The sequence below is a fragment of the Salvelinus namaycush genome, chromosome 33 (assembly GCF_016432855.1).
Source record: "Salvelinus namaycush isolate Seneca chromosome 33, SaNama_1.0, whole genome shotgun sequence".
Classification (NCBI taxonomy): Eukaryota; Metazoa; Chordata; class Actinopteri; order Salmoniformes; family Salmonidae; genus Salvelinus; species Salvelinus namaycush.
Window position 1 is genome coordinate 9,642,825 of NC_052339.1, and position 14,235 is coordinate 9,657,059.

The window sequence follows — 14,235 nt, forward strand, 5'->3', positions numbered from 1 at the left end:
ACAATACCAAAATAAATGTCCTATTGATACTGTATCCTCAAAACAAAATCTGCAGAGCTTCGATGATTGTATGCCCCAAATGTTCAACATTTTGTTGTTGGAAAGAATTCTATATCTTGCTTCGTTTTATATATGAACTCATACCACGGAATTGGTACATCAGATATCTGTATGGCACAGCTGTCAACTTCCTGGTCCTCAAATGAAACTGGTATACTTTCCTATTTATGCTATTTTTATTCCTCCGCCAGTTTTGATCCTTTATATTGGGCCTCCTCCCGCTGCCACCTGCCTCCTCCATTTTTGGGGTAATGCGGTTATTAATTGGTTGTAATCTTGGATTGAGCAGACCTCCCGTACAATTCTGATAACCCCATGAAAGACATAACTCTACCATTCCAATTTACAATATAATTTAAAAACAAAATACCCTTTTCAAACAACTTTCCCATAAATACAGGTATTTTATTAACCAGCACATTTGAGTTCAGCCATAATATTTGTTGTAATATTTGCAATATAAATTACATGTAATACTTTACAGGGGGATGAAATTGAAAAAAGTTTATTTTTCAATTAATCGAAAATGAGACATGGCAATCTGCACAAAGGCAAAAAGGCAATTTTTAAACAATGGATGAGCTTTTCTTAGTAATCTACTTGATAACCATTTAGAGTTCAAGTAAAACTTTTGAATAAGTGAAGCTTTTAGAGAGAGGTTTCAAGCTTTTATACTTAATCTCAAAAATCTCAACCCACCCAATTCATATTAATTACATAGGTAGGCACACTTTATCATGTCTGGTTTAACGTCCCGGATAAAGTAAAATATTTTTTTCTCATTTGATTTGAAAAATGAATCATCAGGAGTAGGCAGCGTCATAAGTAAGTGATATGAGTAAGGAGTTAACGGGGCAATTTTCCATAAATAGACAGGCAAAATTGCCCCGTTAACTCCTTAGTCACATCTCTCCATGGTTGCAGGATCTTGTCTGTTTTTACAAGTGTTGTATTGAAAATCACTGTGGGGAACCCATTTATATATTTTGTGATATAAATACCAAGTAGGTCTACTTCACCGTCAGCCCATGTTATTACTAAATTGCATGGTAAGGTAAAAGTTGTATTTTTTAAAGATCCAATAAGTAATATTTTACACTTATCATAATAGGTTTTAGTCCAGAGCGTCCAGAAAAGTTATCTAGATCTTGCAGGGATCTAGCTTGCGGATTTAATATAAAACTTGAGTCATCGGCATATAGTTGAAGTCGGAAGTTTACATACACTTAGGTTGGAGTCATTAAAAATCGTTTTTCAACCACTCCACACATTTTTTGTTAACAAACTATAGTTTTGGCAAGTCAGTTAGGACATCTACTTTGTGCATGACACAAGTCATTTTTCCAACAATTGTTTACACACAGATTATTTCACTTATAATTCACTGTATCACAATTCCAGTGGGTCAGAAGTTTACATACACTAAGTTGACTGTGCCTTTAAACAGCTTGGACAATTCCAGAAAATTATGTCAAGGCTTTAGAAGCTTCCGATAGGCTAATTGACATCATTTGAGTCAATTGGAGGTGTACCTGTGGATGTATTTCAAGGCCTACCTTCAAACTCAGTGCCTCTTTGCGTGACATCATGGAAAAGTCAAAAGAAATCCGCCAAAACCTCAGAAAAAAACTGTAGCAATTTCCAAACGCCTGAAGGTACCATGTTCATCAGTACAAACAATAGTACGCATGTATAAACACCATGGGACCACGCAGCCATCATACCACTCAGGAAGGAGACACGTTCTGTCTCCTAGAGATGAACGTACTTTGGTGCGAAAAATGCAAATCAATCCCAGAATAACAGAAAAGGACCCTGTGAAGATGCTGGAGGAAACAGGAACAAAAGTATATATCCACAGTAAAACGAGTCCTATATCGACATAACCTGAAAGGCCGCTCAGCAAGGAAGAAGCCACTGCTCAAAAACCATCATAAAAAAGCCAGACTACGGTTTGCAACTGCACATGGGGACAAAGAAATGGAGAAATGAAGAAATGTCCTCTTGTCTGATGAAACAAAAATAGAACTGCTTGGCCATAATGTCCATCGTTATGTTTGGAGGAAAAAGAGTGAGGCTTGCAAGCTGAAGGACACCAATCCAACTTTGAAGCATGGGGGTGGCAGCATCATGTTGTGGGGTTGCTTTGCTGAAGGAGGGACTGGTGCACTTCACAAAATAGATGGCATCATGAGGGAGGAAAATTATATGGATATTTTGAAGCAACATCTCAAGACAGTCAGGAAGTTAAAGCTTGGTTGCAAATGGGTCTTCCAAATGGACAATGACCCCATGCATACTTCCAAGGTTGTGGCAAAATGGCTTAAGTACAACAAAGTCAAGGTATTAGAGTGGCCATCACAAAGCCCTGACCTCAATCCTTTGGAAAATTTGTGGGCAGAACTGAAAAAGTGTGTCCGAGCATGGAGGACTACAAACTCAGTTACACCAGCTCTGTCAGGAGGAATGGGACAAAATTCACCCAACTTATTGTGGGGAGCTTGTGGAATGCTACCCGAAATGTTTGACCCAAGTTAAACAATTCAAAGGCATTGCTACCAAATACTAATTGAGTGTATGTAAACGTCTGACCAACTGGGAATGTGATGAAAGAAATAAAAGCTGAAATAAATCCTTCTCTCTACTATTATTCTGACATTTCACATTCTTAAAATAAAGTGGTGATCCTAACTGACATAAGACAGGGAATTTTTACTAGGATTAAATGTTAGGAATTGTGAAAAACTGAGTTTAAATGTATTTGGCTAAGGTGAATGTAAACTTCTGACTTCAACTGTACATGGACACCTTTGTTTTTAAGCCTTGGATTTCTAATCCTCTAATGTTGTTATTTGATCTGATTTTAATAGCTAGCATTTCGATGGCCATGACGAATAGATATGGTGACAGCAGACACCCTTGTTTAACTTCTCTTGACATTTCAAAACTCTCTGAGAAGTAGCCGCTATGTACTATTTTACACCTGGGGTTGCTATACATTGCCTTTAACCATTTTATAAGAGAATATCCGAAATTGAAAAAATCCAGGCATTTATAAATATAATTGAGTCTTACTTTAGTCTTTAGCCTTTTCAAAATCCGCTATAAATATCAGGCCTGGCTTCTTAGTTGTTTCATGATGTTCTTTTACTTCTAGTAGTTGTCATATATATTATCTCCAATTTATCATCCATGTAAAAAAAAACTGTCTGATCAGTATGAACAATACCTGGTAAAACCTTTTTAATTCTGAGTGATATGCATTTCGCTTGTATTTTTGCATCACAACATTGAAGTGTAAGAGGCCTCCAGTTTTTAAGATAGACTGGATCTTTATATTTGCCATCTGGGTCTTGTTTTAATAATAGTGAAATCAGACCTTCCCGCTGAGTACCTGACAGACTACCATTTCTATAGGAGTAGTTAAAACAAGCTAACAATGGAGCTTTTAGTATATAAAAAAAGGCCATATATACCTCTACCGGTATGCCATCAAGCCCTGGGTTTTTTTCAGACTGAAAGGATTTAATAGCCTCAAAGTTATTCCTCTGTAATTTTTAAGGTGTTTTAGCAAAGTACATAATAAACTCTTCTCAATTAATATGTGGCCAATCTCTTCCATGCCCACAGACCTGTTGGCATAGCAGGAAATTCAAGTCACTGGCAACCAAGAGATTATGAGTTTAAATCCCAGATGAAATGTTTTGTGCTCACGATGAAGAATCTTAAAAGAATGTTACTTTTGACCAAAAGTTTCAAGTTCACTCAACAAGTCGTTAAATATAAATTTGCCAGCTTCACTTACTAACTAGGTTGAAGTAACTTTAGATTTAGTTTCCTGCAACAACAGGGTGATCAAATTAAGATCTGTATTGTTGGGAGTGTCATCATATAGGTAATATGCACATCCCAAATCCCTAACTTTTTCTACCAGATCTGGGCCAAACAGGTACACTACTTTGTATAGAATGAGTGTACAAAACATGAAGAACACCTGCTCTTTCCATGACATAGACTGACCAGGTAAATCCAGGTGAAAGTTATGATCCCTTATTGATGTCACTTGTTAAATCCACTTCAATCAGTGTAGATGAAGGGGAGGAGACAGATTAAATAAGTATTTTTAAGCCTTGAGACAATTGAGACATGGTTTGTGTATGTTTGCGATTCAGAGGGTGAATGGGCAAGACAATACGTAAGTGCCTTTAAAAGGGGTATGGTAGTAAGTGCCAGGCACACCGGTTTGTGTCAAGAACTGCAATGCTGCTGGGTTTTTCATGCTCAACAGTTTCCCGTGTGTATCAAGAATGGTCCACCACCCAAAGGACATCCAGCCAACTTGACACAACTGTGGGAAGCATTGGAGTCAACATGGTCCAGCATTCCTGTGGAATGCTTTCGACACTTTGTAGAGTCCATGCCCCTACGAAGTGAGGCTGGGGGCGAAACTCAATCGTATTTCTTAATGTTTTGTGCACTCAATGTATATTGAATGTGGGGGTTTTTCTTTGTATTTTATAAGTGCAGTGATTCCCATCGACTCACTTCATGAACTGCCTTAAAACATTAAACTGTTCTCCCCCAGTGGTCTCAATGAATCATTAGGAGTATGTTAGGACTGAACCTGTCCTTTTCTCTTGTCTTGTAGCTGCACACTGACCTGGATAAGGGCGAGAGCGCAGTGAAGTACACTCTCATGGGAGAAGGGGCCGGCTCCATTTTCACCATTGATGCAACGACCGGGGACATCCATGCCTTAAGAAGCCTTGACAGGGAGGTGAAGCCTTACTATACCCTTCGCGCCCAGGCTGTCGATATCGACACAAACAGGCCCCTGGAGCCCGAATCACAGTTTGTGATCAAAGTCCAGGACATCAACGACAATGAGCCGAAGTTTCTGGAAGGCCCGTACACAGCTAGTGTCCCTGAGATGTCACCTGTAGGTAAGAAAAAATATCAGAAAATACTTTGTGTGGCCTATTCCCTTTATAGTGCACTTCTTTTAACCAGCGACCCATGGGCTCTGGTCAAAAGTAGTACACTATGAAGAGAATAGGGTGCCATTTGGAACGCAAACAAAATATCACAAAATACTTAATTTACTGTAACTGCTATAACTCTCCAGGGTACGTGGGACGGTAGCGTCCCACCTGACCAACATCCAGTGAAATTGCAGAGTGCCAAATTCAAAAACACAAATATTGATTATAAACATTCAGAAAACATACAAGTGTTATACATAGGTTTAAAGATGAACTTCTTGTGAATCCAACCACAGTGTCAGATTTCAAAAAGGCCTTACTGCGAAAGCATACCATGCGATTATTTGAGGACATAGCCCAGCAGACAAATCATTACAAACAGTAACCAGCCAAGTAGAAGAGTTACACAAGTCAGAAATAGAGATAAAAATAATCACTTACCTTTGATTATCTTCATATGGTTGCACTCAGAAGACATTCATTTACTCAATAAATGTTTGTTTTGTTCGATAAAGTCTCTCTTTATTTCCAAAAACCTCAGTTTTGTTTGCGCGTTTTCTTCAGTAATCCACAGGCTCAAACGCAGTCACAACAGGCAGACAAAAAAATCTAAATTGTATCCGTAAAGTTCATAGAAACATGTCAAATGATGTTAATATTCAATCCACAGGTTGTTTTTTGCCTAAATAATCGATAATATTTAAACCGGACAATAACGTCGTCAATATAAAAGGTAATAAAGAAAGGCGCGCTCTCGGGATTGCGCATGAAAACTGACACTGTAGGGTTCAGTCATTCAGACTGGTCTTACTCCCTCATTTTACATTTTCTAAAGACTGTTGACATCTAGTGGAAGGCACAGGAACTGCAATTTGAGTAACAGTTTTGGAAACTTTTGAGTGTTTTCTATCCCAATCTACCAATAATATGCATATCCTTGCTTCTGGGCCTTAGTAGCAGGCAGTTTACTTTGGGCACGCTTTTCATCCGGAGGTGAAAATAGTGCCCTCTACCCGAGAGAAGATAACTTGTCATAGGAAAATAGATGCATTTCTTAGAATGAACAACACTGTATTGTACTGAGGTTTATATCGAGACATAGCAAAAAAAAATACCATAAGAAAGGGAGTTTTATAATCACAGGTAAACAGGAGGGAGATAGAGAACAGATTTTGATGTTTCTGTGAGCAAGCCAGTTTTGCACAATGTGCCTGAGTACATTGCAGATCGAGGCTTGTCTTTATGATCTCTCCCCCAGGGAAGGGAGATCAAGGTAATTCACTTTGGGATTGGCTCTCTTGATCTGAATTGCTATGAAGCTCTGGCGAAGAGAACAGCAAATCAGATCTCTACAGTGCTCTGATAGAAATTGTTGAATGGAGCCGGGTACAGTCAATGTACAGGTAATTGCCAAAATAAAGGAAACACCGACATAAAGTGTCTTAATCGGGCATTGGGGCACCACGAGCCACCATAACAGCTTAAATGTGCCTTGGCATAGATTCTACAAGTGTCTGGAACTCTATTGGAGGGGTGTGAGTGATATCATTCTTCCACGAGAAATTACATCAATTGGTGTTTTGTTGATGGTGGTGTAAAACACTGTTTCAGGTGCCACTCCAGAATCTCCCATAAGTGTTCAATTGGGTTGAGATCTGGTGACTGACTGACTGACTGACTGACTGACTGACTGACTGACACACACACACACACACACACACACACACACACACACACACACACACACACACACACACACACACACACACACACACACACACACACACATTTTAAACCCCCTATGCTCCTTTGAGACCCCCCTTTCAAAGTCACTGAGATCTCTTCTTCGAGCCATGGTAGCCCAAAAAAATGGTCAACTGGGCATTTTTATACATGAACCTAAGCATGATGGGATGACAATTGCTTAAGTAACTTAGGAACCATACCTATGTGGATGCAATTACTTTCAATATACTTTGCATGGGTGGTGTAAAGTACTACTTAAGTCGTTTTTCGGGTATATGTAATTTACTATTTCTATTTTTGACAGCTTTTACTTGTACTTCACTACATTCCTAAAGAAAATAACGTACTTTTTATTCCATACAGTGCCTTGCAAAAGTATTCACCCCCCTTCGAATTTTTCCAATTTTGTTTCATTACAACCTGTAATTTAAATAGATTTTAATTTGGATTTCATGTAATGGACATACACAAAATACGTCAAAATGGTGAAGTGAAATGAAAAAAATTACTAACTGAAAAGTGGTGCGTGCATATATATTCACCCTCTTTGCTATGAAGCCCCTAAATAAGATCTGGTTCAACCAATTACCTGTCACAAATACCACCGAAGGTGGCTCCCCTTCCTGTTCGGATGGCGCTCGGTGGTCGTCGTCGCCGGTCTACTAGCTGCCACCGATCCCTTTTTCCTTTCCATTTGTTTCTGTCTAATTGTTTTCACCTGTTCCTTGTTGGGGTTTTGGGATGGGTGTTATTTAAGTTCGTTTTGCCCGCTGGGCTTGTTGGTTGTTACGTTTGGTGATGTATCGTGTTTGTTTTGGGTTTTCGCTGTCCAGTGTTTGTAACGAGGTTTGGGGTTTGTTTAGCGCCAGTGTTTTGGGCATTCACCCATGTTTTGGACCTGTTACGTTTTGAAGGACATTAAATCGTTTTCACGTTCATTTCGCTCTCTGCATTTGACTCCTCACTCATTTCACTCACCCGTCGTTACAGAAGCCCGCACCACCAGATGGAGTCAGCAGGAGCAGCGACCACCCCTCTCCCCATGATGGAGGAGAGAGTCCTTCATCATACGTCCATCCTCCATCGCATTGGATCAGCAATGGATCAGATGATGGAGATTATGGACCGTTGGGAGAGGAGTGGTCTCCCTACTACCCCACCTACCCTCCCACCAGCAACTCTACCATCTCCTCCAGCGGGATCCGGTGCCAGCGCTCTGCGCATCACGCCTCCGAGGGAGTACGATGGAGCAGCGGCAGGGTGTCAGGTATTTCTGTTACAACTTTCTGCTACCTGGCCACCGTTCGGCCTGCTCCCTCGGACGAGGAGAGCGTGAGTGTCCTCGTCTCCTGCCTGACGGGTAGTTCCCTGGAGTGGGCCAACGGCGTCTGGAACGGGCCCGACTCAGCGAGGGGTCACTACCTGGAGTTCACCCGCCGTTTCCGGGCTGTGTTCGATCATCCCCCGGAGGGCCGAGCGGCGGGTGAAAGGTTGTTCCATCTCCGGCAGGGGACGAGGAGCGCGCAGGACTTTGCGTTGGACTTCCGGACTTTGGCCGCTGGAGCAGGGTGGAACGACAGGGCCCTGATAGACCATTACAGGTGTAGCCTAAGAGAGGACGTCCGCAGGGAGCTGGCTTGTCGGGACACTACGCTCAGCTTGGATGAGCTGATCGACATGTCTATCCGGCTAGACCATCTGCTGGCTGCTCGCGGACGTTCTGAAAGGGTCCTGTCAGTTCCACCTCCTGCCCCCCCCCCCCCCCCGCTCCCATTCCTATGGAGCTAGGAGGGGCTGCGTCTAGGGAGACCGGAGGAGGAGGCTCCTCCTGTACCCAGTGTGGCCGGAGAGGGCACACTTCCGGCCGGTGCTGGAGGAGTCCATCTGGGAGTCGAGAGGGCAGGCAGAACACTCCTCGGTCACCCCAGGTGAGTCAGCACCACACTCCCAGAGCTTCCTGTTGGTCACATGTTTTTGTTGTTTTCTGTTTTCTGAGGTTTTTCCCCTCTCTCCAGCATAAGGCGCTAGTCGATTCAGGCGCAGCGGGGAATTTATAGATCGCGGACTCGCCCAGAGGTTGAGGATTCCGTTAGTTAAGGTAGACCCCCCCCCTTCCCCGTGCACTCCTTAGATAGTCGACCGTTAGGGTCAGGGTTGGTCAGGGAGGCCACGATTCCTCTGGAGATGATTACGCAGGGGAATCATAAGGAGCGGATTAGTCTGTTCCTTATCGATTCACCTGCGTTTCCCGTGGTGCTGGGGATTCCCTGGCTGGCTATTCACAATCCTACTATGTCGTGGAGACAGGGAGCTCTCCAGGGGTGGTCTGATGAGTGTTCAGGCAGGTGTTTAGGAGTTTCCATCGGTGCGACAACGGTGGAGAGTTCAGACCAGGTTTCCACCGTGCGCATTACTGCTGAGTATGCCGATTTGGCTATCGCCTTCAGTAAGAGGAAGGCGACCCTATTACCACCCCATCGACAGGGGGAATGCGTGATAAACCTCCAGGTAATGGCTGCACTCCCCAGGAGTCACGTGTATCCGTTGTCCCAGGAGGAGACGTTGGCTATGGAGACATATGTCACGGAGGCTCTGGGACAGGGGTACATTCGGCCCTCCATGTCACCCGTCTCCTCGAGTTTCTTTCTTGTGAAGAAAAAGGAGGGTGGTTTGCGTCCGTGTATTGATTATCGAGGTCTAAATTCCATCACTGTGGGTTTTAGTTACCCACTACCTATCATCGCTACGGCGGTGGAATCATTTCACGGGGCACGATTCTTCACGAAACTGGACCTCAGGAGCGCATATAATCTGGTGCGTATTCGGGAGGGAGATGAGTGGAAAACCGCGTTTAGTACCATATCTGGCCATTATGAGTACGTCGTCATGCCGTACGGGTTATAGAATGCTCCAGCCATCTTTCAATCCTTCGTTGATGAGATTCTCAGAGACCTGCACGGACAGGGTGTAGTGGTGTATATTGACGACATCTTGATCTACTCCGCTACACGCGCCGAGCATGTGTCTCTGGTGCGCAAGGTTCTTGGGCGACTGCTGGAGCATGACCTGTACGTGAAGGCAGAGAAATGTGAGTTTTCCAAACGAGCCGTTTCCTTCCTGGGTTATCGTATTTCCACCTCGGGGGTGGTAATGGAGGGTGACCGCGTCAAGGCCGTGCGTAATTGGCCGACTCCGACCACGGTAAAGGAGGGGCAGCGGTTCTTAGGGTTTGCCTATTACTACCGGAGGTTTATCCGGGGTTTTGGCCAGGTGGCGGCCCCTATTACCTTACTGCTGAAGGGGGGGCCGGTGTGCTTGCAGTGGTCAGCAGAGGCGGACGGAGCTTTCCGTCGTTTGAAGGCGCTGTTCACCGATGCGCCAGTGTTGGCGCATCCTGACCCTTCTTTGGCGTTCATAGTTGAGGTGGACGCATCCGAGGCTTGGGTTGGAGCTGTGCTCTCCCAGCGCTCGGGTACGCCACCGAAGCTCCGCCCCTGTGCTTTTTTTTCCGAAGAAGCTCGGGCCAGCGGAGCGGAATTATGATGTGGGGGATAGGGAGTTGTTGGCCATGGTTAAGGCTCTGAAGGTGTGGAGACACTGGCTTGAGGGGGCTAAGCACCCTTTCCTCATCTGGACTGACCACCGTAACCTGGAATATATCCGATCAGCTAGGAGACTGAATCCTCGTCAGGCAAGGTGGGCCATGTATTTCACCCCATTTCGTTTTACGATCTCGTATCGACCAGGTTCCCTCAATACTAAGGCCGACGCGCTGTCCCGCCTATACGACACTGATGACCGGTCCATCGATCCTACTCCCATCATTCTGGCTGCCAAGCTGGTAGCACCGGTAGTATGGGAGGTGGACGCGGACATCGAGCGGGCACTAAGGGAGGAACCTGCGCCTCCACAGTGCCCGGAGGGTCGTAGGTACGTGCCGCTCACTGTTCGTGATCAATTGATTCGATGGGCTCATAGTCTACCCTCGTCAGGTCACCTGGGTAGGACGGTGCAAAGTCTTAGAAGGTAGTACTGGTGGCCTACCTTGGTGAGAGACGTGCGATTCTATGTCTCCTCCTGTTCGGTGTGCGCCCAGAGTAAGGCTCTGGCATTTGCCACGAGGGAAATTACAATCCCTCCCCGTTCCACAACGGCCGTGGTCCCATCTATCGGTGGATTTTCTTACTGATCTTCCCCTGTCTCAGGGGAACACGACGATCCTGGTCGTTGTGGATCAGTTCTCTAAGTCCTGCCATCTTATCCCGTTGCCCGGTCTCCCTACGGCCCTGCAGACTGCGGAGGCACTATTCACCCATGTCTTCCGGCACTACGGGATGCCTGAGGATATTGTTTCTGATCGGGGTCCCCAGTTCACGTCCAGAGTATGGAAGGCGTTTATGGAGCGTCTGGGGGTCTCTGTCAGCCTGACCTCGGGTTATCACCCGGAGAGTAATGGGCAGGTGGAGAGAGTGAACCAGGAAGTGGGTAGGTTTCTGCGGTCGTATTGCCAGGACCGGCCAGGGGAGTGGGCAAGATACATCCCCTGGGCCAGTTCATGGCCCAGAACTCACTAAGCCACTCCTCTACCGGCCGGTTCTGGCACCATGGCATCAGAGCCAGACCGAGGCTCCTGCGGTGGAGGAGTGGGTGCAGCGCTCTAAGGAGACCTGGAGAGCCGTCCAGGAGTCATTGCGTCAGGCGAGTGGACGGCAGAAGAAAAGCGCTGACCGTCACCGCAGTGAGGCCCCCGTGTTTGCACCGGGGGACAGGGTCTGGCTCTCGACCCGAAACCTGCCCCTCCGCCTGCCCTGCCGGAAGCTGGGTCCGCAGTGTGTAGGGCCATTTAAAGTCCTGAGGAGAATAAACGAGGCGTGTTATCGATTGTTACTCCCTCCGTATTATCGTATTAACCCCTCGTTTCATGTGTCTCTCCTCAGGCCGGTGGTAGCTGGTCCCATGCAGGAAAGTGAGGTTCCGGAGGTCCCTCCGCCCCCTCTGGACATCGAGGGGTCCCCGGCGTACACGATACGGTCCATTCTCGACTCCAGACGCCGGGTGAGGGGCCTGCAGTACCTCGTGGACTGGGAGGGGTTCCATCGCCTCCATCCGGATCGCCCTGCACCTCGCCCCCCGGGTCGTCCCCGAGGCCGGTGTCGGCGCGCTGCGGGAGCCGTGCGTCAGGGGGGGGGTACTGTCACGAATACCACCGAAGGTGGCTCCCCTTCCTGTTCGGGTGGCGCTCGGTGGTCGTCGTCGCCGGTCTACTATCTGCCACCGATCCCTTTTTCCTTTTCGTTTGTTTCTGTCTAATTGTTTTCACCTGTTCCTTGTTGGGGTTTTGGGATGGGTGTTATTTAAGTTAGTTTTGCCCGCTGGTGTTTGTGCAGGCTTGTTGGTTGTTACGTTTGGTGATGTATCGTGTTTGTTTTGGGTTTTCACTGTCCAGTGTTTGTAACGAGGTTTGGGGTTTGTTTAGCGCCAGTGTTTTGGGCATTCACCCATGTTTTGGACCTGTTACGTTTTGAAGGACATTAAAGCGTTTTCCCGTTCATTTCGCTCTCTGCATTTGAATCTTCACTCATTTCAATCACCCGTCGTTACATTAAATTCAGAAGTCACATAATTAGTTAAATAAAGTCCACCTGTGTGCAATCTAAGTGTCACATGATCTCAGTATATATAAACCTGTTCTGAAAGGCCCCAGAGTCTGCAACACCACTAAGCAAGGGCCAACACCAAGCAAGCGGCACTATGAATACCAAGGAGCTCTCCAAACAGGCGAGGGACAAAGTTGTGGAGAAGTACAGATCAGGGTTAGGTTATAAAAACATATCCAAAACTTTGAACATCCCAGGGAGCACCATTAAATCCATTATTAAAACATGGAAAGAATATGGCACCGCAACAAACCTGCCAAGAGAGGGCCGCCCAGCAAAACTCAAAGACCAGGCAAGGAGGGCAATAATCAGAGAGGCAACAAAGAGACCAAAGATAACCCTGAAGGAGCTGCAAAGCTCCACAGTGGAGATTGGAGTATCTGTCCATAGGACCACTAAGTCGTACACTCCACAGAGCTGGGCTTTATGGAAGAGTGGCCAGAAGAAAGCCATTGCTTAAATGAAAAAAATAAGCAATCACGTTCGTGTCACATCTGCTCCTGTCACGCCATCTAGTGCTCATCCGGTGTCTCCTTGAGCTGCCGCCACTCCCCCAGTGCTCTCTCCCTCTGTGTGTGTGTGTGATTGTATTGGCAGAGACAGGTGTGCTGGAGTCAGAGCAGATCCCCACCAGCTGCAACCTGTTCCATAATCAAGACCTCTACAAATACTCAGTCCTGCCACTTCCACACTGCCAGATTGTAATCTCTGCCCAGTCAGTCCATGATTCTAGACGTTTGTTCCAGTTGTGCCTGGTTTCCCTTGCCTGACTCTGTTTTCCTCTCCACTACAGTTCTGCCTGCTCTGACTCTGGTCCCTGTCTCCAGTCCGACATCTCGTCAGTCATGCTACTCTGTTCTGGATTCCCCACTCTACGCTCCCTCCGGACCTGCTTACCCTGTCCCCACACTTCTCGTTTCAGCCTCAGCCTCCGCACCTGGTTTCCAGCAACCTGCCTGAGCTTCCCCTGGCCTGCACTCAATCTTCCCCCTGTGTTCAAAAAATACCTTGGTTAACTCATCCCAGTCTCCTTGTCTGAGTGTGTTCCGCGTGACAGTTTGGTGTTTGCCAAAAGGCATGTGGGAGAGTCCCCAAACATATGGAAGAATGGACTCTGGTCAGATGAGACTAAAATTTATATTTTTGGCCATCAAGGAAAATGCAATGTCTGGTACAAACCCAACACCTCTCGTCACTCCCAGAACACCATCCCCACAGTGAAGTATGGTGGTAGAATCATGTTGTGGGGATGTTTTTCATCGGCAGGGACTTGGAAACTGGTCAGAATTGAAGGAATGATGGATGGCGCTAAAAACAGGGGCATTTCTGAGGGAAACCTGTTTCAGTCTTCCAGAGATTTCAGACTGGGACGAAGGTTCACCTTCCAGCAGGACAATGACCTTAAGCATACTGCTAAAGCAAAACTCGAGTGGTTTAAGGGGAAACATTTAAATGTCTTGGAATGGCCTAGTCAAAGCCCAGACCTCAATCCAATCTGTGGATTCTGTGGTATGACTTAAAGATTGCTGTACACCAGCGGAACCCATCCAACTTGAAGGAGCTGTAGCAGTTTTGCCTTGAAGAATGAGCAAAAATCCCAGTGGCTGGATGTGCCAAACTTATAGAGACATACCCCAAGAGACTTGCAGCTGTAATTGCTGCAAAATGTGGCTCTACAAAGTATTGATTTGGGGGGGGGGGGGGGGGGAACTGCCTTTTTCAGGAGCAGAACAGTCACAGTTATGCATGCTCAAGTTTTCAGTATTTTTTCATTATTTCTTGTATATATA

At 45.9% G+C, this 14,235-nt stretch overlaps 1 protein-coding gene across 1 annotated transcript in view; it reads left to right on the plus strand.

The window, feature by feature from the left end:
* The window catches only part of LOC120027655 (cadherin-12-like), a 115,639-nt gene that overhangs the window by 25,561 nt on the left and 75,843 nt on the right, over positions 1-14,235 (plus strand). Inside the window, exon 2 of the mRNA XM_038972650.1 lies at positions 4,709-5,003. Coding sequence (XP_038828578.1) covers positions 4,709-5,003 — 295 coding nt within the window. The remainder of the gene's footprint in view (positions 1-4,708; positions 5,004-14,235) is intronic.